General features: G+C 32.3%; 5 protein-coding genes across 7 annotated transcripts; 4 read left to right on the top strand and 1 right to left on the bottom strand.

Moving 5' to 3' along the window:
- Positions 1-1,033: 1,033 nt before the first annotated feature.
- LOC122578627 (60S ribosomal protein L6, mitochondrial-like) lies at positions 1,034-3,079 on the top strand. Of its 3 annotated transcripts, XR_006320533.1 has the most exons (3): positions 1,034-1,137; positions 1,555-2,543; positions 2,708-3,079. XR_006320533.1 is itself a non-coding variant. In XM_043750624.1 (2 exons), the coding sequence occupies exon 2, from the start codon at positions 1,561-1,563 to the stop codon at positions 1,867-1,869; it is 309 nt and encodes a 102-aa protein (XP_043606559.1). In that variant the 5' UTR covers positions 1,034-1,137; positions 1,555-1,560; the 3' UTR covers positions 1,870-3,079. The 3 variants fall into 3 exon arrangements, 2 of the variants coding, with proteins under 2 accessions (XP_043606559.1, XP_043606560.1); XM_043750624.1 differs by having other exon boundaries at positions 1,555-3,079; XM_043750625.1 differs by having other exon boundaries at positions 1,035-1,137; positions 1,551-3,079.
- A 4,596-nt stretch (positions 3,080-7,675) lies between these two features.
- LOC122610567 lies at positions 7,676-8,668 on the top strand. The gene has a single exon (XM_043783545.1). It carries the CDS (start codon positions 7,676-7,678, stop codon positions 8,666-8,668), a length of 993 nt encoding a protein of 330 aa, XP_043639480.1.
- Positions 8,669-9,715: 1,047 nt separating this feature from the next.
- Positions 9,716-10,678, top strand: LOC122610565. Its single transcript, XM_043783544.1, has one exon. It carries the CDS (start codon positions 9,716-9,718, stop codon positions 10,676-10,678), a length of 963 nt encoding a protein of 320 aa, XP_043639479.1.
- A 3,450-nt stretch (positions 10,679-14,128) lies between these two features.
- Positions 14,129-15,718, top strand: LOC122578614. Its single transcript, XM_043750609.1, has 2 exons — positions 14,129-14,829; positions 15,133-15,718. The coding sequence occupies exons 1-2, from the start codon at positions 14,196-14,198 to the stop codon at positions 15,504-15,506; spliced, it is 1,008 nt and encodes a 335-aa protein (XP_043606544.1). The 5' UTR covers positions 14,129-14,195; the 3' UTR covers positions 15,507-15,718.
- A 5,511-nt stretch (positions 15,719-21,229) lies between these two features.
- LOC122610564 lies at positions 21,230-21,862 on the bottom strand. The gene has a single exon (XM_043783543.1). It carries the CDS (start codon positions 21,860-21,862, stop codon positions 21,230-21,232), a length of 633 nt encoding a protein of 210 aa, XP_043639478.1.
- Positions 21,863-22,946: the final 1,084 nt, after the last annotated feature.

Raw genomic sequence — 22,946 nt, 5'->3', positions numbered from 1 at the left:
AAAAGGCAAAATTAGATCAATGCAATAAAGGTGCGTACAAGCTCAATGTGAACCAGAACTTTTTTTTTTTTGTTAACGGCAATATGAATCAAAACTGGTATGATCGTTGTGAAATTATGATATAATATACGGAGTCAAATGGACATCCAAAATAGTTCTTTTTCAACAAAATATGGTTGAATACACTAATATGCCTCTAAGCTATTCTAATATCACATCTATGATTTATCTAAACTACGCTTAATGAAATATTGTATGTTACAATATATCTATTAACCTTTAAAATAACTAAATTACATTCTTTTACATCAATTACTTTTACATTAACAACCACACCACCACTGTTGACACCACTACACATCGTTGCCACCACACCGTCGTTGTTACCACTATCATCGTTGTATCTTGCGGGCATACGTCTAACCACTTTTTAACTTTTCAATTTTCCCCCATAATCAACATATACTTAATTAATGTAACTTATCTATGGTCTTTTATTACAAACGAAAGAAAGTATTTGCGCATTGTGGCGGTGAGATGTGGGATGCTAGGTTATAGAGTGTAATAGGTCATAGGAGGTGATAGACCATAGGGTATGATAGCCAAATGCCTTATCCATACAGGCTCCGTCCTCGTATTTAAAAATTCGTCGAAAGTATATCGAATGACATCTCTAATGGAAGAGCATGAAATTTTAATAACACCCATATAATTTTTATAATTTATCGATGTACGTTTTTTTAGATAAAAGATTTTGAATAAATTAAAGAAATAAAATGATTTATTAAGGAAAGAAAAAAAAAGAGTGGTTGAGATTCGAGTAGAGAGAAAAAATTGAGTAGTTGAGATTTCTTTTAATAAGGATATTATAGTGGAAAAGTTAATTTAGAAAAGAACAAATGCTTTATACGAGTAATATATAGTTTAGAATACAGTAGAGGAGTAGAGATTAGGATATTTTAATCTGGGATAGTTGCTTCAAATCTGCATTAATGTAGCCCAAATGATATTTGGACCATACCAAACGAGTAAATGGGCCAAAAAAAAGAAACACACATATATATACTCATAAAAAAGAGATCTTTTCTTCTTTCATTTCTCCGTCGCCGCCGCATCTATTTCTTCTTCTCATTTCCGGTAAGATCCTCCCCTTCCACTTTTTTTTTTTTTTAATCCGATCTGCTATTGTTTCATCGAAATGTGATATAAATTTCCGGTGAAATGAATTTGTTTTTTCAGTATAGCTATTGATTGTTACTCTTTTGATAATTATATGTGATTTACTTCCGTTATTTTGCTACCTATTCATAACCCCACCCTCACTTTTCCCTATATATATATAGTTGCTGTATATATGTATATCAAGTTTTAATTTCTTTAGTTATATTTGCTGATTATTATCAGTTGATTAATTTTTCAATTCGTATTTGTGATTTTCTTCCGTTATATAGATTGCTAGTACTAACATGAACTTTTCTTCTCATTCGTTTACTAGTTGGATTCTATTTTTTCTTTCGATTTTTAAACTGATATGTTCCCTATATATCTAGCTAGGTAATTATGGAAGCACAATTTTTTCGGTTTCTCAAGATAGTGGGAGTCGGTTTCAAAGCGAGAGCAGAATCAGAAGGCCGTTTATTATTTTTAAAGCTCGGGTACAGTCACGAGGTAGAATTAACAGTGCCTCCTGCTGTTAGAGTGTTTTGTTTCAAACCCAATATCGTTTGTTGCACGGGTATAGACAAGCAAAGGGTCCACCAGTTTGCTGCTGCTGTTCGTAGTTGTAAACCCCCCGAGGTTTACAAAGGCAAAGGTATCATGTATATTGACGAGGTTATAAAGAAAAAACAAGGCAAGAAGTCAAAATAAAACTTCTCTTGTCTTTTGGGTTATTGTTCCTTAGACATATATGTAAGTTTCTTTGTATTGTACCGATTTCTATGCGTCTCTGTGATTAACTTGTTTTCTATTCCAAACTGATCATCGTCTCGAGGATGAGCAAAAACAAAACACCATTGAATCATAAGGCTTCGTAGTGTTAGACAGATTGTGCGATAGTACATTGCATCATGATTATCATTATCATTATATTCCTATGAGGGTTTTTTGTATTTAACCGTTGTTTGGCAACTAGCTAGTGTTGTTAGTGTCGTAGAAAACTTGTATGGATTTAAAGCCATGAAGAAATGTAAGGTTAACGGGAAGAAAAAGGTAGGAATGGCAATTGCATTCGAGTTTTATATATTTGTGTTGCATTCGCGTTTGTGGAATATGGACATGAAGTTTTCGAATAGGGGTTTGTTTGGAGAGTGCTTATTGGGATATTATGTGGGTTTCTTCAATTGATGTGGTGTCTGGTTACGGTTGTTACGCAAGCGTTTTTGTGTCTTGTGTGCAAGTTGTATCATCGGGAAGCGATCAATAAGCTAAGTTTATCAACATGTTTGGGTGCTTACAGCGGTGAAACTTCAGTGATGTCTCCTAAGCCCAGTGATGAGATTCAGCTTGGAAGACCTCGATTGCAATCAGATCTATCTCAACAAGTATGGACTAGATTTACTCTATGCAAACTGTCTTACACCTGGAGTCTATGTATTTTTTTAATTTTTATTTATAGGATTTCACTTCCTCCTCTACATATGGAAGGGGGAGGGTACTAGGGAGAAGGTATGAGACTATCTCCTCTCTTCTGTTTTGTGGTTCATAGGTTTCTGCAGAGCTGTAGAAGAATTCATGCCTTGGGTCCGTCAACTATTGGATTGTTCCGAAACTTGAACCATAGATCTATGACCGAAGCGATCTTCAGTAGGAGGACTGAAGCCATCTTCAATAGGAGTTCTTGACAAGAAAATCTGCAGAGGTGTAAAAGCTTTTATGTTGCGGGTTTTCCAACCGCTGTGTAGGTCTGCAAGATTCCAAGAAACTTATTTAAACTGTTATTTAATTTGTTTTGTACCTTACTAAACTGATTGAATAGTTGAAAAAAGAATGATCTCCTTTGAAAAACAAATTATTGAAGATTATGTATTCGGCATAGTATGATTATAATAATAGTATGATTATACGAGTAAAACAAAAATCACATTCAGATAGATATAGGTTTACATGGTAATTGTCAATAAACTATTGTATATTACAATGTATGATCTTGCCGTACTTCAGAATGTATATTCTTCTAGTAATCAAATCAATATATGTTTGTCTTCCTTCATCCTAATTATTAAATTATAATTAGATAGATTAAATAATACTACTCAGTTTTGAAGTTTTGAACATGTACGTGAGCATATCGGAGAAACCCCGAGCTAGTAATTCTAGGTTTTCTCAAATCGGGACTCAAGGTTTATATAACTCCGGGTCATGACGCACAGGGTCTTTATGTATTTTTTTTTTTGTTTGTTTATAGTTAAAACAAGGTCCAGGTTTGTGAAATCCGTACGCAAACATGTGCCAACACAAAGATAAGTGAAACTGAAAGTTTCAATCTAGGTTTCAGAACATGAATCTATATGAAGCTTGAATCCAGTTTCTGATGTCCAGAGTAACGAGTTTTCTTAAATGATTCATTGACGACCGGGTTTGCTATTTGCAATAACTTTAAAAAAACTCACGAGTCACGACTTCTCATTACAATCTAAGAAATTTTATAATAAATAAAAGGAAAGATGGAATTATATATATATATATATATATATATATGAATCATTAATTAGCGTGAAAATTTACGTAAATAAATGAAAAGATAGAATGATATGTGATACATTTCTTAAAATGAACCTTAGTTTGGACATATGTGCGGATCACCCATCCAACGTTCATTTTCCATGGTGAACCGTTAGTTTTAGGATTTTAGCTGCATATGCTTCCAAATGAATTCCATCAAACATATATATAACTAATATGAATATGAATATGAATATAAATTGAAAGAGTGCCTTAGACAACATGTAGCTTTCTTTGTAGTAATAAACTAGGACCGTTCACGTACACTCTAACTCTATAGTTAAATACAAAGCAAGAGTCTTTTCCAAGAATAATCTTGTTATATAAATTTAGCCACACAAATACTTTCATTCATCTCCACTTCTTCGATATCTATTATCTTCATAACCATTTCTCTTTCGTAAGGCATGGATATATATCAATCGGAGATGCAAAGTGTAGGCTTCTTTGGCCTCTATAAAGAATCTGTAAAAACTATCTTCTCATGGAAGAAAATCTTCACTCAAATCACCCTAACTTTCATCCTACCACTCTCTTTTATCTTCTTGGCTCACATCATCATAGCTGACATACTCAATTGGCGTATCGAGCACTATGAAGACACCGAAAACCACTATTCTCATCGTAGGGAATCGTCTGAATGGATTGGATATTGGATCTTTAAATTTGTATATTTGACCTTTCTTTTTCTCTTTTCTCTCCTTTCCACCGCCGCCATCGTGTACACCATAGCTAGTGTGTACACTGGCGGCGATGTGACATTCAAGAAAGTTTTAAAAGTCGTGCCAAGAGTCTGGAAGAGACTTGCTGTAACTTTCCTGTGGACTTACTTTGGTTTCTTTATCTACAACGTGGTGTCAGGGGTAGTAGCTTTCATCTGGTTAACCACTACATCTGACACCACTTTTGGTGCAATTGTGTTTTGGATCTTGTTTATTCTCTATGGCATCGGGTTTATTTACATAACAGCGCTTTGGCAATTGGCTAGTGTACTTACGGTTTTGGAAAGCTCATACGGATTGAAAGCAATGATGAAAGGACACTATCTCATTAAAGGGAAAAGGTGGTTATCATGGTTCGTATTCTTTGTTTTATATTGCGTTCTTGGGGGCATATTGATCTTGTTCTACGTATTCACATGGAAGTATACATTTTTGACCATAATCATCGGACTAGTGTGTCTCTTTTTACTTATGAACTTGTTTCTGCTCGGCTTCGTAGCTCAAACAATGCTCTATCTTGTTTGCAAGTCTCATCATCATGAACCTATCGATAAAGTAGGATTGTCTACTCAACTAGGAGGTTACTTGGGAGTGGCGGAGCCAGTGTTCAAGGTTAGCCAGGATGTTGAGCTAGGGCACACTCAATCTCATCCTCAAGCTCAAGTTTGATCTGCTGCGAGGACATATGACCTTGTTAAAGTGTTTTTTTCTTAGTTTGTATGTGTATGACGCTGCATAAAATCTTTTATTACAAAATTGAAAACTTAAATAGAAATTGTTGTACATGAAAAATACAATTACTTGAAAACAATAAATACTACGTACTGTACGTACTTAGTGACTTGAATTTAACAAATGTTAGCTAAATAAATGTACTATAGGTTAAAATAAATGCAATATAGTCAAAAGCAGTAGTTTTAAAGTTCAATTGATTTTCCAAATATATGTAAAGTTGTACTACGAGAGTAATAACGTACGTTATTGTGTACCTTACCAAACCTGATTGGCCGAAAAAAAAATGATCTCAGTTCAAAAACAAATGATTGAAGAATATGTATTCGATCGGCACTCATATAGGAAGAATCAAACAAAATCACAAACCGGCCGGTTAACATGGTAATTGTCAATAAACTAGCTACTTTTTAAGATGACAATTGATGATCTTAGGGGGGGCGGAGTGGGGGGTCGATGCCGGCGGTGTTAGTCTCAAATTTATGGCTCAACGGCTTGGCCACCGGGTTATATTGCCGCTACTCATAAATGGAGAGAGAAAGAAGAATCGACAGTTTATGTGGAACTTTTTTTAATGGGTTTATGTATTTTGTATATATATGTTTGTGTGGGTGTGAGTTGCTAGCAGATGAAGAAGAGTATAATTAGAAAGAAAAGATAAAAACTTACTTGCAGGTTGGAGTTTTTTTTTTTTAATGAAGAAGACGAACGGCAGTATAATTACCCCCTATATTTAGGCATCTAGCATAAAGTTTCTTTTTACCCCTATAGTATTATATATTTACAGTTTAGTTTAGTTATTTTTGTAACTTAGATATTAATTATTAGTAAGTTTTTTTTTTTTTTATATATGTTCTAATTTCTAAATGGCCTTTGATATATTTTTAATTTTAATGTGGTAGTATGTTTTAGTTTTAAAATTGTTTTGTGTAATAAGAAAAAGAAATAAGAAAAAAATAATAATTTGGGAGGGTTGAAAATTTATCGGGCGCCAGTAAAAATGGTTGGGAGGGTTAAAAAGTTAAATTGAGTTGTAAGGATTTTATTGGTGAAATTTGGAAGGGTTGATAAATTCTTCCTTCTCCACTCCGCCCCCCTTAGAATTTATCTCTTACTAGTAATCAATGTTTAATTAGCTACGCTCCTTCTAATTAAACGATAATTATATACATTAAATATAAGTGTTGACCATCAGGGTTTGCAAAATCACTTCCCAAAAAGTCACGATTTTTTTTTTTTATTTTAAAAGGTCACAATTTTTCCAAAAAATAAAAAATTTGAAATGTGCATGGTTTGGACGATTTTAGTCAAAAAATCAACCAAAGCAATATATACGGTTTTACAATTTTTCAAACCAATCCGTCCAAATTGTTATGTTGAACCAAACCAACTAAAACCAATTAATCCGGTTTGGTTTGAATGGTTAAAGGTTTTCTTTTTTTTTGAAATTAAATGTATAAAAGTATAAAATAATAGATAACATTTAAGATTCGATATCATGATATAAAAATATTCATAAGTCTTATTACACAAAACAAACATATATAACAATTTAACATTCGATATCATATCGACAACTTTGACAAAATAATTATGGGGTGTGACAAAATAATTATGAAAGTTCACACCAAAAAGTGTGAACTTTTATTTCTACACATTTTTTAGTGTGGATAAATTTTCACATACTTTTAATTCAATATATTTCTACACACTAAAAAGCGTGACAAAATTTTTAATTTGTTCACACTCACCTAAAAGTGTAAACAAATGAAATATGATTTTTAGTGATAATTTTGATTTAAAACCAACCAATCCGTCCAATTATCTCGATTTAAATGGTATAGTCGGTTTGGACCAAACCGTGCACATCCCTAATGTAAAAAAATAGAAAGATGAAATGATCTAAGAAGCATTAGCTAGCTAGCTTCAAAATATATATGCGTAAATAAATAAAAAGACGCAATAATATATGAAGCATTGCTTAATATGAATCTTTGATCGAACATATATATACGAGAGGATCGGTGATGGATCACCAATCCAGCTAGCGTTCAGTCTCGTGTGGCCAAATATTGGTGATAACAATTTCATCGCGCCGGCACTCCAACAATAGGTTTGACCCGCGATGTGTTTTCCTATTTTCTTTCTTTTTTATTGGCGGAAGAATATATTATCAACCGAATACTAGATTAATTGTCGTTAATAAGTCCCAGGAGTACAGTATAAATTACACGATGAAAAGAAAACAAAACTATATATGATTAAGCTACATATAGGCTGTAGCTAGCTTTGTCTTTCTCGTGATAAACTAGGACCGTTATTACTTATTCTCTTATAATGTACGCTCGATCTACAGCCAAATAACAAATCAAGATTCCTTTCCGGCCGAGAATAATCTTGTTATATAAATTTTAAAACCACAAATACTTTCATTCATCTCCACTCCCTCTCCAATTCCCAATTATCTTGATAACCAATTTTCTTTAATTTCTTAAGCCATGGATAAAAGTCAATCAGAGATGCAAAGTGTAGGCTTCTTCGGCCTCTATAAAGAATCTGTAAAAACTATCTTCTCATGGAAGAAAATCTTTACTCAAATCACCCTAACTTTCATCCTACCACTCTCTTTTATCTGCTTGGCTCACATCATCGTAGACGACATACTCAACTCGCGTATCGAGCACTTTGAAGATAACAAAAACCGCTACTATCATCGTAGGGAATCGTCTGAATGGATTAGATATTGGACCATTACATTTGTATATTTGACCTTCCTTTTTCTCTTTTCTCTCCTGTCCACTGCCGCCATCGTGTACACCATAGCCAGTGTGTACACAGGTGGCGATGTGACATTCAAGAAAGTCTTAAAAGCCGTGCCAACAGTTTGGAAAAGACTTGCTATAACTTTCTTGTTGATTTACTTTGGTTTCTTTATCTACAACGTGGTATCGGGCGTAGTAGCTGCAATAGCTATTGTGTGGGCAGTTACTACACCCAACCCCACTTTTGGTGATATTGTGCTTTGGATCTTGTTTATTCTATTTTGTATCGGGTTTATTTACATAACAGCACTTTGGCAGTTGGCTAGTGTAGTTACGGTTCTGGAAAGCTCATACGGATTGAAAGCAATGAGAAAAGGACATGATCTCATTAAAGGAAAAAGATGGTTATCATGGTTCGTATTCTTTGTTTTATATTGCGCTTTTGCGGGCATATTGATCTTGTTCTATGCGTTCACGTCCAAGTTTACATTTTTGACTATAATCGTCGGACTAGTGTGTCTCTTTTTACTCATGAACTTGCTTCTACTCGGCTTCGTAGCTCAAACAATGCTTTATCTTGTTTGCAAGTCTCATCATGGCGAACCTATCGATAAAGTGGGATTGTCGACTCAACTGGGAGGTTATTTGGGCCAGGAGCCGGTGTTCAAGGTAAGCAAGGATGTTGAGATAGGGTACACTCAATCTCATCCTCATGTAGTTGGAGTTTGATCGAATTAATGCTTGGCTAAATAGTACGTGTTTAATGTATGATTATGATTGAAACTGCTATTGTATGTGGTTGAATTGTATAGACGATTAAAATAGACGTTTACCAAATTAAGGTCTAATACAAACGTTAATAATGTGTATGAGTCTCGATCCTCTTTTTGAGATTCATTCGATATTAATCAGTACTTATGGTACTTTAAATGATCTATAACATTGCATAAAATCTGTTATTAGAGCGCTCAATTAACGGCTCGTCAGTTTGTTCATATCTTCTCATCTAAAAACCAACATTTTAAGCAACATCTTGTCGCTTTACCAACTCAAAAACACTGACATGACATTGAAGTGACAAAACTGACGAGCAGTGCCACATTGGAAGTAATGCTCTTACAACATTAAGGTACATACTACATATTACATGAAAAATATATTAACTTGATCGAAAACCATAAAAACTTCTTAATGACAACAATTTAAAACTTACATTAACTATATATAGAAACTATAACTTAAAAATGCAATATATATATACTTCAAAACATTAATGAATTGAAGTTCACTTATATAATTAATTTTTGACATATATAAAGTTGTACTATTACTATAGTAATAAAATTCAATATACAGTTCCAAATATAGTAGATACTATAAGTAATTAAATTGGGTGTGAGTTGTGAGGCTTACAAGTACTGATCAAGCGTTCATTTCTCATGTTTTGCAGTGTTGATTGAGCGTAAACTCAGTGGATCGAGACTTTGACCTGTTCATTTGTTTTCTATGAAAGCTTCCACGTACAATGAATTTCAAGCAACTTTGAGCAAATAAAGGAGCAGTATATCAACACAGCCTCTAGCTTCATTACTCGTAAAAACTACAGTAATTTCTAAGATCGTATAATTTAACGTTTCTATATCTAGTGTCGATCTATTATCAAAGTAAGACTTTTGTTATATAATTTTAGCCAAGTTTTTGATCTATATATTGATCATCTCGATCCATTTCTTTGGTCCTATTCGTCTTATCACAACCCTTTTTCGTAATTAAGCCATGGATAAAGATCAATCAGAGATGCAAAATATAGGTTTCTTCGGCGTTTTTAAAGAAACTTTCAAGGCCATCTTCTCATGGAAGAAAATCTTCGCTCAAATCACCGTAACTTTCATCCTACCACTTTCCTTCGTCTTCTTTGCTCACATCATCTTTGGTGACATACTCAAATGGGGTATGGCGGAGGAAGAATTTATTGAAGATCCCTACTATCATCATAAGGATGAATGGTCTCGATGGGTCGGATATTGGGTTTTTAAAATTTTATATATGACCTTCTTTTTTCTATTTTATCTTCTTTCCACCGCTGCCATCGTATACACTATAGCCAATGTGTACACAGGCAGCGATGTGACATTCAAGAAAGTCGTGAAAATCGTGCCTAAAGTTTGGAAGAGACTTGCTTTTACTTTTGTGTGGAGTTACGTATGTTTCTTTATCTACAATGCAGTGTGTGGGATAGCGCTTTTCTTCTGGGCAAGTATTATGTCAGAGACGACGTTTGACATAATTGTATTTTGGGTCATGTTTCTTCTCTATGGCATTGGATTTGTCTATATAACAGCGGTTTGGCAATTGGCTAGCGTTGTTTCGGTTTTAGAAAGCTCATATGGATGGGGAGCAATGAAGAAAGGAAATGCCCTCATTAGAGGGAAAAGGTGGTTATCATGGTTCGTATTCTTTGCGTTATACTTCATTTTCGTGGTCATATTGATCGTGTTCTACATATGTCTTTGGAACTATACAAATTACAGCTTGATCATTGCAATCGTGTGTCTCTTCCTACTCACGATCTTGTTCCTAGTCGCGTATGTGGCTCAGACTATGCTTTATCTTGTGTGCAAATCTCATCATGGTGAATCGATTGATAAAGTGGGTTTGTCAACTCAACTTGAAGGTTATCTCGATCAAACCGAGCCCGTTTCCTACGAAAACAGGGATATTGAACTAGGACGCACTTAATACTCAAATTAAAGTTCGATATAGTGTTATTTTTTGGAATTATATAGGAGGTGGTCATAGCAGATGGAGAGTTCATAGGACAAGTATTTGAGTATTTTCTTTCATAAATGGTTATTTTAATTTCATGATTCGAATTTACCCTCCGTCTCAATTTTAATGTCATAGTTTGAAATTTTTGATTTTTCATGGTTAACTTTGACCGTTTAGAATTTTAGTTGTGTTATGTAATACTTGATGTAATATAAATGCATTGATTAAGTTTTCAATGTATTTCATAATGATATAACTTTGACCAAGTATTATAAAACACAAACAATGGTCAAAGTTGTGAAAAAAGGACTTGGGTAGTCAAATTTAGATATCTAAATTGGGACGATGAGAGTATATATAAGTTTTCTGGCTAGTCTTGTCATATTGATTGGATTTTTAGTTATTTTAATTTCATAATCGATTTTTGTCCAAAGATTTAATAATTTAAATTTCTGCAAGATAGATTACATATTTGCTTGTTTTTTCCCAATATATATATTAGTAAATGAAAAGTAAACAAACCATTGAAAATAAATTTGTTTGGTGAATGTCGCTAGGCAATTCACGTACGTGATCCATCACAAGCCAAATAAGGAAATCAGTTTCAGTGATTTAGTAGGAAGAAAATGTAACTGCTACAGAGTTGTAAAACTCAACAGAAAACACGGATTCAAATGGAGTTTAGTTTTCCCATGAGTTCCGTCCTGCTGGATTGAACTAAAAATAGTTCAATACTTAAGACTCGGATCAATTTGGTCAAACTCAAGCGGCTCGGTCCTCGATTCGGGTCAACCTTGTCCAATTTGTTGTTTTTCAAAAAATTTAATTGCGATTTTTTTTTTTAACAACATGTTAGTAGTTAGCAGTTATCATTCGAAACACCACAGTGACATCCAATTGGGCAGTATGCGGTGCTCGAACCACGCATGTCTGAGATGTAACTCAGGACTCTTAAAACCCCCCATAATAATCCACTCTTACAAATGTAGAAAATGAGATTCGAACCCTGATAAATTTCCCTAAGATCAAAGACTTTATCAATGAGTCAGAAACGTATATTGGTTTAAGTTTATATTTCTAAACAGTTAACTTTGAACTTTGAAGTTTTATGTTAGTAATTATGCACAATTATTCGTTTGAAATTATTAAATACAACTTTAAAAATTATAATCTTTACTACCTAATAAAAAAAATCCACTCTTTTTTATTTTAAGGTTTCTGTCTTTGAATAGTCTAGTTTAAACTACCCTTGAATCTACCAAAGTTATCCCCCAACTTTTTTCACTCCAGTATACTCTCTTTCAATTTACACACACTTCCACCCCTCTTCAACCTGCGTCGGTTCTCACTCACTTTCCAACAAATTTAATTTTTTCTCATCTAGCAACAAATCAAATATTCATTTACAACATTACTGACATATTCCAATTTCATCATCGGATTTATATATACACACACAATAATATACATATATCGGGTTTCTATATCTATACAAAAAATTCATATACATCAGATCTATTCCGATGTTTTAAGAGTGTTTGTTATTTAAAAACACAACCTCCACACGTAGATCTTGAAACGCCAACACGAGTTTGAATCCAAAGGAGGTCTCGAACTCGGATTGAAAAGACAAAAGGTCTCGAACTCGGTAATGTTGTATTCACTGTTCTTCATGACATTATTTTTGTTATACAAGTAATTTTCGGGATATATATGGATTACCAGAAAAAGGAGATTACCCGAAAATTTATATACAAGATTGAGGAATAGCGGTTACCGGCGGTGGTGGCAGTCAACAATAATGGTAACAGGCGGCAGAGATGATGATACATCTCCTAGATTTAATGTTAGGGTATTATGTTCATAGATGGGAATCTATATATGTGTGTTAGAAAATTATGTTTATAGTTAGGGGATCCACGTGTCTTTCCAGATCTACAAATATACATCATTGGAATTGGAATTGGAATTTAGACGTATGTTTCTAGATCTATGTGTGAATTGGAATTGGAATTGCTAAGCTATTGTTGATTCCGCCATGTCACTAAATACCAAGTCAATAAAAAATGCCAAATCATTGAAAACTGTCACGTCAACTGTTACACACGTCAAATATTACTATTTTTGGTAATATATGAAAGGTCATTTCTAAAAAATAAAACTTTTAAAGGTTTGGTATCTGTAGTGTGTTTAGCTTTTGTAGTGTAGTTTGAAACATCTATTTTCGATATATCACGGCAGTGTGCTGTTATTTGCAAAAGCCATGGACGGAACTTAATAGAGGCAAGAGGGGGTTCTTGCCCCTCCAAAATGTCAAGCTGTAAATGTCTATATAGTATATTAAGAATAATAGATAACAAAGTGTTAGCTAGTTCAAGTGGTCAAGGACTTTAGATAATGTGCTTCTTTTTCTTGGTTGACAGAGGTTCAATTCTTGTAGCCTCTTTTCTTACTTAATTGAAAGCTTTTCTTACATTTCTTTTTCCTACTTACTTACTCATTAATAAGTTTCTTTAAACTAAGCAACTATATATATATATATATGATAGATTATACGCTTATCGTATATTCCGTTTATGTATATATAATTAAGTAGAGTTAAAAGTAACAATGAGCAAATTAAACCAATAAAATAATCCTACTCATGTTTAATATTTATGCATAACATATAAAAATCAGATGATTTTGACCCCTCCAAAAAATAATTTCAAGTTCCGTTATTGGTAAAAGCCGTTGCAACGCGCGGTTCCCTCTCTAGTTAGTCTACATAAAAACCAATCCGGATACCTCCAATTCTGAATTCTGATCCGCGTTTAAAAATTTGACTCCTCTATCTGAACGATCCAATCCCAAGTAATAAGTTTTTTTCTTTACAATCAAATATATATTAGTCAAAACAGAGACGAGAGTTGGCATACCCAACATTTAAACTTGCCGACTTATGAAATATGTATGTTCAAGTTTGATAATTATTTAAGAATTTTTGTTATATCAATACGGCTATATTTTCAATTAATTCTAAGTTCTAACACTAGTAGTATTTTCTCGGTTTTGTTTTTTTAAGTGGTATTGCGAAACCAAGATTAGGTTAATTTTAATTTCAAAAAATAAAAATAAAATAAAATAAAGAATAAAAATATTAAGTTAATTTTAATTTCAAGTAAATGAATATCATAATAATTATTTTCATAGCTATCAACCAAAGTTTAAGATGAATTTTCCAAAAATATTCATTACCCATTTCAAAATTTCAAAATAAAGAGTAAAAACAAACTATTGTAGATCCAAATAAAGATAAACACCAAAAAAACGTCTCTCTCCTGTAATTACCATGAAATGTCAAGGTCTAATCTGTCCAAACACATTAGAAGAAAGCTACTCACACGTCCCCCCACTACACCTTTCTTCACACACCTCCACAATCCACCATTCACACATACACACACTCAACTTCATCTTAATTTCTAAAAAACAAAATTAAAAAAAAATGGATCGAAATGAAGAAGATATGAAAAACATTGGATTTTTCGGCATCTTTAAACAATCTTTTAAAACAATCTTTAAATATACTAAATTATTTACACAAATTACCCTCACTTTTATCCTTCCTCTGTCAATCATTTTCTTAGCTCACACCACAATATCAAACCGTTTTTTTTCAAGGATCGAAAATAGTTATCTCGATAATTATGATTATAATCGTCGTAACGTAACTGTTTCCGACTGGCTATATTTTTGGCTATTTAAAGTAATTTATTTTACATTTTTAACCGTTTTCTCTCTCCTTGCAACCGCCGCGGTTGTATTTACAATCGCGTCGGTTTATGCTGACCGTGATGTCGTATTTCGACATGTTTTTAAAGTTGTTCCTAGGATATGGAAACGGTTGGTTGTTACGTTTGTGGTTATATACCTTGCTATGTTTTTATATAACGTTATTTATGGTGTAATTGTGTTTTTAACTAGAGCTGTATTTGGTTATTCGACTTTGGGTGCGGTTATCTTCCTTATTCTGTTCGTTGTGTATGTTTATGGGTTTTTGTATTTGAGTGTTGTTTGGCAATTAGCTAGTGTTGTTTCTGTTTTGGAAAATAATCAAGGAATTAAAGCCATGAGAAAAGGTATTCATCAATAATCTTAGATATATGTTTGCATATATAATTTTTATTTATATAGGGGAAATGCTCTGGTACAGTTAACAGTACCGTTTATTCTTTGCTGCAAATAAACGGTACTGATCTTTGCTGCAAATAAACGGTACCGTTTACCGTTTATTTGCAGCAAATTCAAGAGGTAAAAGAAACAGTTTGTCGATTAGTCTTTGTTGCATATGAGCATATGTGCAGTTAACTGTACTAATTATTTCCATATGATGGAAAAATCTATGAGATTAGATTAATTTATGTTGATTTGGTGAATTTTAGGTAAGGAATTGTTGTATGGCAAAAAGAAATCCGGAATGGGGATTGCATTTGTGCTATACGGGATTTTGGTTGGTATACTCTTGGTCTACGAGTTGTATGTGCAATTTGGTGATCACCTTGTGGGATTGGCGATGATTTGGCGAGTGATAATCGGAATATCGTGTTGCCTAGTGCTTATGATGGTGTTTTTGTTGTTTATGGTGACACAAACGGTTTTGTACCTTGTGTGCAAATCATATCATCGGGAAGCGATTGATAAGCTAAGTTTGTCGACGTTTCTAGGCGCTTATACGGAGGAGACGGTGGTGTATCCTAAACCTGAGGAGATTCAGCTAGGAAGAGCTCAACCACAACAGGTAGCTCAAGAGGTTTGATTCATATGATTGAGTTGTATATGGTTGCAAAATGTTATTGTACCTTAAGGTGTAACAAGTGTGGCAATAGAAGAGTTACAATTAAGTTGTTAATCCAAAAAGTCTACATAATGTGGACTTTCTTTTACTTAATGATTTGTCTAAAAACTAAAATAACTTGATATTATTGTACCTTGTGGAGTAAATATGTACTTGATTAGGTTTGGATTTTATTTTGTGTATGAAATTAAGCTAAGTGGTTTTGTTAGGCATATTTGACTATACTTAATAATGAGTCAACTTATTTAGTGATTGACATTACCAATGGTAATTTTTCTTGATCTTTTAAAGCAGTTTTATAAAGGGTAAGTTTAACGTGAAAACCATAAATATGGAGAAACTTGTGAGAACCATTAATTTCCCTTCTTTATTTTTTTATTTTTTTTTGTAGTTTTTATTTTTTTATATTTTAATTTTCATTTTTTTAAACTTTTTTTTTTAATTATTTTCTTTTAACAAAAACCCATTCCAAAAAAAAAAAAAAAAATTTAAAATAAATTTTTTTTGTAAAAAGTCATATGGGTTACGTGTTAAGAAAACGTATGGATACGGAACTGGTATTGCCCTCATCCGTTTGAAAGGGTTGTCACCAGACGCATATGGGAATTATATGGATTTGATAGCGACGATCCAAGAGATGGTGACGGTTGTTACGGTACGGGCGTAACCCTTAATTCGAAGGGCAAAGCCTTTAGATATGATTTTTTTAATGGTTCTCACGGTTATCACCATATATGTTGGTTCTCACTTGATCCCTTCATGTTTTATACATAGTTTATAGGGATAATGTCCACTAAGGCTACCCAATTATTTCATTGTTTTCTTGTAGGCCACCAATTAATTATATGAGACTTATAGGCTACCTAAATTTATAATTTTTTCCATTTACATCAGTTTATGTTAAAACTACAAAAGAAAATACTGAATATGACAAAAATACCCTTTATTTAATAAAATAATTTATATACATAATACATATACACTAAAATATCTCATATTTAATATTTATAATACGTCGTGTTTAGCCCGAATCCAAAATACAAATCCAACTGGCAACAGTATTTAAGAATATTCGTATTAATTAAACACCAAACTCATAAACAATTATTTAGCAAAACAAATCATAAGTCAAATGGGGAGTAACTGATAACCAATTAAAAAAGTAGGCATGCTTAGTTAATATTGCATCAACAAGCTAGTCCATGCACAAAAAGAGATACATATATATATATAACTATACAATCATGTATAGTATAGAAGCAAGAAACAAGTAAACAATAAAACAACAATATAAGGAGAAAATATTTTTATCGTTATCGTTGCATTGCGCCTCTAATAACGAATATGGAGGAGAATAATACAACACATAAAAAAATCCTAGCCTTTTTAGTATTTGTTTTCATATTTAAAGCTTCAATTTATTTGCGTGTAAATCAGCCTTGTTATATTTATAAGGGTATTATTGTCATAACAAGTAGTTTTAGCTAGAATTATTATAAGTGGAATAAAATTATATTTTAGACGGCCTATAATTTCTTTATAATGAATTGGTAGCCAAAAAGAAAACAATTAAATTTTTAGGTGGACCTTGTGGTTATTATCTCTATTTTATATTGCAATGAATTTTGCCCAACCCAAGCCCACTACTTCTACAAAAAAGACTGTCGATTGTGGCATGTTTAACAAATGGCCACCATGCCCAAAGTTTTGTGCACAAAGTTCGAATAAAAAAAGTTACACCAAATAATTGTAGATTAATTCAATATTATATAGAACTTTTAGAATGAGTCGGATAAGTTAGTAATGCTTATTTGTAGTATATCCCATGGGTCTTAAAATTTTAGTTAAGTTTAAAAACAAATGAGATTATCACAGTTCACTTTTTGCTCAACTTGATTTTTTTAACACTTAAAATTTAATTCGAGATGACAAGAGAAAGTAGAATATTTTTTCCTAAAAATTTTTAGTAGGAGATTATTCTTTTGAAAGAAGCTAAAATGGTAAGATGGATTATAACTTTGAGACCGAGAAAGTATGTATCAAATGCTGTAGTAAAGATACCATCGATCTATAATAGTCGTATAAGGGAATCTATGGAAGCATAACCTTTGTGATGAATATTTTCAATCGTGTATTTTATACTTTTCAATTTATTGTAAAAAAATATATATCGTCATATATTTGTACAAAAATAAAATAGGTTCATGGACTTCCATATAAAATAAGCAAGATATCTCAATTTCAACGTCCTGTCACCATTCTAAAGTCAATACAAAAACAATCCCATATGTCTTGCAACCTATTTATTGATGTTATTTATTAGGAAAATGCTAAATAATCACTTTCGAATTGTGTATATCTATTACATATATTTCATATAAAATATGTATCTGATTCAATTCTCATGAACCTTTATATGTCTAAAATTAAGATAATGCGATAAATTAAATTAACAATGAGAATTAAAAAAAAAAGAAAAAATGAAATCTATGGATCAAGTTTAAATTGATTAAGCATGTTAGAAATTAATTAAATTGAGTATGTTCAAACTTATATGTAGCATTTCGCATTTCATAAAACTTGATTTCTTGTGAATTAATGTTGGTTAAGATTGGATTGAAAAGGGTCATTTTGTCGTTAAATTACCATGTGAGCTTGCTATGGTTGTGGGCCCCTTGGGTATTATGTACTGAATTAGTGAATTGATTCGATCTCTATGTTCTGTTTGATCCCTTTATTTAGCATGTTTTCACACCATGGTGTTGCTAGTGCTAGGTAATTTCCTTGAAATTTCTGGCCTCATCAACGTGTCCTTTCAACAATTTTGTTTCACATCTATTTTAACCATTTTTAAAATAATAGATATCACTTTTCCATCTTAACCACCTAATCTTTAATAATTAGTTGTTTGAAACCAATATTCCAACCAGAAAATTGTAGATCACAAACTATATGATTATTCAAATTCCGTAGTTAATGAAACTTAAACTTATAATGCTTGCTTCATAAATCAACTCAGAACTCAAGACAATCGATAGGTTCTGGATAACCCGTCTTGATACACTACTGCTAAGGTACCAAATTATTTAGAAATAACTTTAAACTAATTAACTAAATCGATTTGTACTTAGATAGAGTTAATATAACACATTTATGCACCCTTTATAATTGTGCTAATGCAACACTTGTGAAAATTCTTTCAATTCTTACATAATAATGACGATAATATATGAACAAGATATATAATCAAATAAATCGTTTTAAACATGTAGAGATGGAGGCTGAATCTGAATCTCCTCACCAGGTTTAGGACGACAAACTTCCTGATCTCCTATATAAGCACCTAAAAACGTGACAAACTTTGATCGTGAACCGCTTCCCAACGATACAGTAGTTTACAAACCGAAACCATATAATATTATATCGTCTGTGTCACGATAAACAACAAGAACCACATCAAGTCATCAAATGCATAAGCCCACATAATAGTCCAATAATAATCTCTTTCCAAAAAGAAGGCCCATATGAATATTTGATGTCCATATTCCCCCAAGAAGTTCACAAGAATGAGTCCTGCTTCAAATAGATATAATAAGAAAAATAGTAATTGAACCTATTAAGAATATTACTATCTAAATCTTAATCTTAATATATACTAAAAGTCAATTAACCTAACCTTAGTTTACCAATCACAGCCCTCAAGTTCTCAAAATTAGTTAAATCAACACATGTCTAAGTTAATTTACACTTTTTAGTTTTTCATCACCAATTTACACTTCAAACCCAATGTAAAAATAATTAATACTTGTACTTTATTGCATAATGTCTATCTAATAGCAAAATATTGCTAAACGTTAGAGATGTTACAACATTTGAATTAATACGAATTAATATTTATATCAATATTTTATTTTATATTATTAATTGTAATCAAATGTAATCAGACTATAATTAGGATAATCATTATTTTATTAATAATTAGAATCAAACTATATTTAGGATACATATTCTTTTTATATAAACTGAACCTTAAAAATAAAATAAAAACACACGAAATCTTTAAAAACCTCACGAACCAGCCACTACTTTTATTGTTCTTAACAACCATGACTAACGAAAATAAAATTACTTTGAAACCCAGTCAATTGTGTAATCAAAATTAAGATAATACTCCTCTAAAAGAGTTTGAATAAAAAAAATTTTTGCTACACCATCCAGCCTGATATGATTTAGAATTCAGTATTAACATTTGAATATCTCAATTATTTTTTAAGTATATTTTTAAATTTAACGTATAAGTATTTTTTTTTCCCCCATATACTATAATTCTCATATTGATAATACACGGGTCTAAAATCTAGTGTCGATATATATTTTTAATATAAGCACGAGTTGTTTTTGAGTTTCCAATACACACATAATTGGGAATTTCCATGTGAGCTAAGAACAAGAAGATGGTAAGAGGCAGGATTATAGTAAAAGTGATTTGTAAAAGTCACTTTTTTTTCACTCTTAATTTGATGCTTTGATTTGTTTCACATGCCATGATTATATTGTTAGAAAGATTATTAATTGGCTGATTTTTAAGAAGGATATATATATTTTTCTTATCGAATACACAATTCATATCTAGAATAGAGTTTTTTTTTTATAAGTGGTATATGTCATTCACTCATTTGTGAACTTATTAGGGATAGTCTAAGGTGTAGCTTGTTTGTAATGGGTGGTAAGCGTTTGCTGATAATTTGATTGATAGATTTATAAAGGTGCCACCCTCTTCTTTTAAAACCAAACACTTATATGTAAATCATCAAAACATGAAGACTTTTAAATTTCTTTGAGTTGACATGTTTTCAAGATTTTTTCTTGTAGAGTAACTCTGAGGTAGAAAAGTCTATGTTAAGACAATATAATCTGCCATGAATGACAATCACCCTATATGGTGAGTTGGAGATGATTCGAAACATGGTTAAAGAAAAAAAGTTAAATATAAATAACTTTTATGATCGGGAGCCAACCTTTACCTTCTAACAACCTTGTGGGCGTCACACTCTGATATAGTGATATCATATGCAGAGATTTCTCATACATATGCATATGTATACTCACCGAATACAAGATATATAAAAGGTGAGATCATGCTACATTGCTACATTAATGTTGTTACGACTCACAAAGTGTCACCATTGTCATCAAACTTGTAAAACCAGTCACATAAAACTTATTATTACAAATAATTTTTCAATCAAAACTAATGAAAATAATCAATGCTAAAAACTTGAATGATTTCATAGCAAAGAAAAACTTAATTAACCGTAGGTGATGAACTTAATTATATCAAACTTCAAGTTACATGTTGTAGAGTTATGTTCAAATACATCCAAAGAAATGTCGAAAGTTAAACTACCATCAATACGGGATGGAGAATTGGAGATCCAATTGCAACAGAAACAAATTATATACTTCAAGTTATTATTTTTGATATCTTGCTTTATACTAAAGATTTTGCAACTGCTGGTGCGGTATGGTCCAAAGTTGAAACGGGCTAACATAGGGCAAAGGTCCCAATGGGCTAGACATCTTAATATATAGATTATATAAACAATATATTGGGAAAATGATACGTATCTAGCTACTATCCAACTCCATTGCTGCCACCCAATAATGTTCACACAAAATACTAACTAAACTTGAGACGTAGGTCGATTTTGAGGTCTTCCAAGCTGAATAACTTCACCAACTCTAAACACCGGTGGCTGAGAGTCACTCAAATAAGCACCTAAATATGTCGATAAGCTTACTGGATCGACAACTTCTCCATGATGCGCTTTGCAGACTAGATAAAGCATGGTTTGAACCACCATCATTAAAAGAAGTGTGATCATTAACAAAACAAAACACATTATCCCAATCATTATTTTCCACACAAGAACCATTTTAGGGCCATCATCAAACACAAACACCATGTACATAAGCACAATACCTGCAAAAAAGAGATACATTATTGCCGAAATTCTTAATGCAACTTTCTTTTTTCCTTTCATGAGATTATTTGCTTTGGTCATGATCACGTCTTGAGGTCCATTTTCAAGAACGGAAATCACGCTAGCAATCTGCCAATAAATAGCCAAGTCAATGAATATTAAGCAATAAAGAAAGTCAAGGGCCAAAAATCCGATGTTCAAATATGTTTCCCAAAAAACGGCACTCCATAAGAAGAACACGACAGATGAGAGTAAGGCGTAGTTGAAGATACATAGGAACATACTCAAGAAAGTGGTCACGAGTCGTTTCCAGACTTTTGGAACGACTCTCATGGCTTTCTGGTACGTGATATCACGACCAGTGTAAGCACAAGTCACAGTGTAAACCACCGTGGACGTTGATAAGAGACACAAGACAATGAGGAAGAAAATAGTGATCAATTTGAAAAGTATGTAACTAGGCCACCCGGGTTGGTTGATATTGTCGTGGTAGGATTGATAAAAGATACACGCATCGAGGATCAACGAGTATGGATTTTGTTCAATTTTACTAAAGAATCGTTTTGAGATGTTCATGTGAGCGATTATGATGAAGGTAAGAGGAAGGATTAGTGTGAAAGTGATTAGTGCAAACACTTTCTTCAATCTGAAGATTGTTTTGAAGGAATGGCCGAAAATGCCAAATGTTCCTAAGGATTTCATTTGGTCTTGAGTTTGATCCATGATGTGGGTTATTTGATTGAAGGGTACCAAGTGTGAAGTATATATGAAGATGAATAATGTATATATGATTGAGTGATAAATGAATTATATTGGATAGTAGCTATGTATGTACAAGTAATTCTAAGAAAAGTAGACTAGCTTGCTGAAAAATATGTGTAACAAATTAATTTACCAACGTCATTATTATTTCTACATACATAATTTCTATACAATCCAAAAAAGAGTAACTTTGGTGTTTTGAAGGTTAAATTGCGCGCAGATAATAGAAAACGTGTTCTTGATAATTAACCACTTATTCCTTTAGAGATGACACTCTTAACTCTTTTTATGGGAAGACGCGTTTCAAATTTCTTTCCATGAACCTCGCCATACAAGATGATCCAATGTCAATTAAAATCGACTACACTAATTTAGTTTAGATGGCTCTTTGCTGAAATATTAGTTTCTTAACAATTATATCCGTTCGTTTAATGTTTGTGTTATTTGTTTATTGTTGGCTCAAATTCAAACTACAAAAGAGCCATTTGAGTTGTTATATATATATTTTTTTGAACGTATTTATGAGTTGTTATTTCACCCTTGTTAAGTATAGTTTAGGCCATATTTTTATGGACACTACCCACTACGTTATGAATATAGTGTGCTTCAAATTCAAACCCATTATCAGAAAAATCCACCGCCAAATTGATGGTAC

The sequence above is a fragment of the Erigeron canadensis genome, chromosome 8 (genome assembly GCF_010389155.1).
Source record: "Erigeron canadensis isolate Cc75 chromosome 8, C_canadensis_v1, whole genome shotgun sequence".
Lineage (NCBI taxonomy): Eukaryota > Viridiplantae > Streptophyta > Magnoliopsida > Asterales > Asteraceae > Erigeron > Erigeron canadensis.
The sequence above is the reverse complement of the archived record's forward strand: the minus strand, read 5'-3'. Positions and strand labels throughout refer to the sequence as shown.

Excerpts from the sequence above, each read along its gene's own strand:
- LOC122578627 (XM_043750624.1), top strand. The coding sequence starts at position 1,561 with ATGGAAGCACAATTTTTTCGGTTTCTCAAGATAGTGGGAGTCGGTTTC.
- LOC122610567 (XM_043783545.1), top strand. The coding sequence starts at position 7,676 with ATGGATAAAAGTCAATCAGAGATGCAAAGTGTAGGCTTCTTCGGCCTC.
- LOC122610565 (XM_043783544.1), top strand. The coding sequence starts at position 9,716 with ATGGATAAAGATCAATCAGAGATGCAAAATATAGGTTTCTTCGGCGTT.
- LOC122578614 (XM_043750609.1), top strand. The coding sequence starts at position 14,196 with ATGGATCGAAATGAAGAAGATATGAAAAACATTGGATTTTTCGGCATC. Across the intron at positions 14,830-15,132 it reads AATTAAAGCCATGAGAAAAG|GTAAGGAATTGTTGTATGGC; the intron begins GTATTCATCAAT and ends GGTGAATTTTAG.
- LOC122610564 (XM_043783543.1), bottom strand. The coding sequence starts at position 21,862 with ATGAGAGTCGTTCCAAAAGTCTGGAAACGACTCGTGACCACTTTCTTG.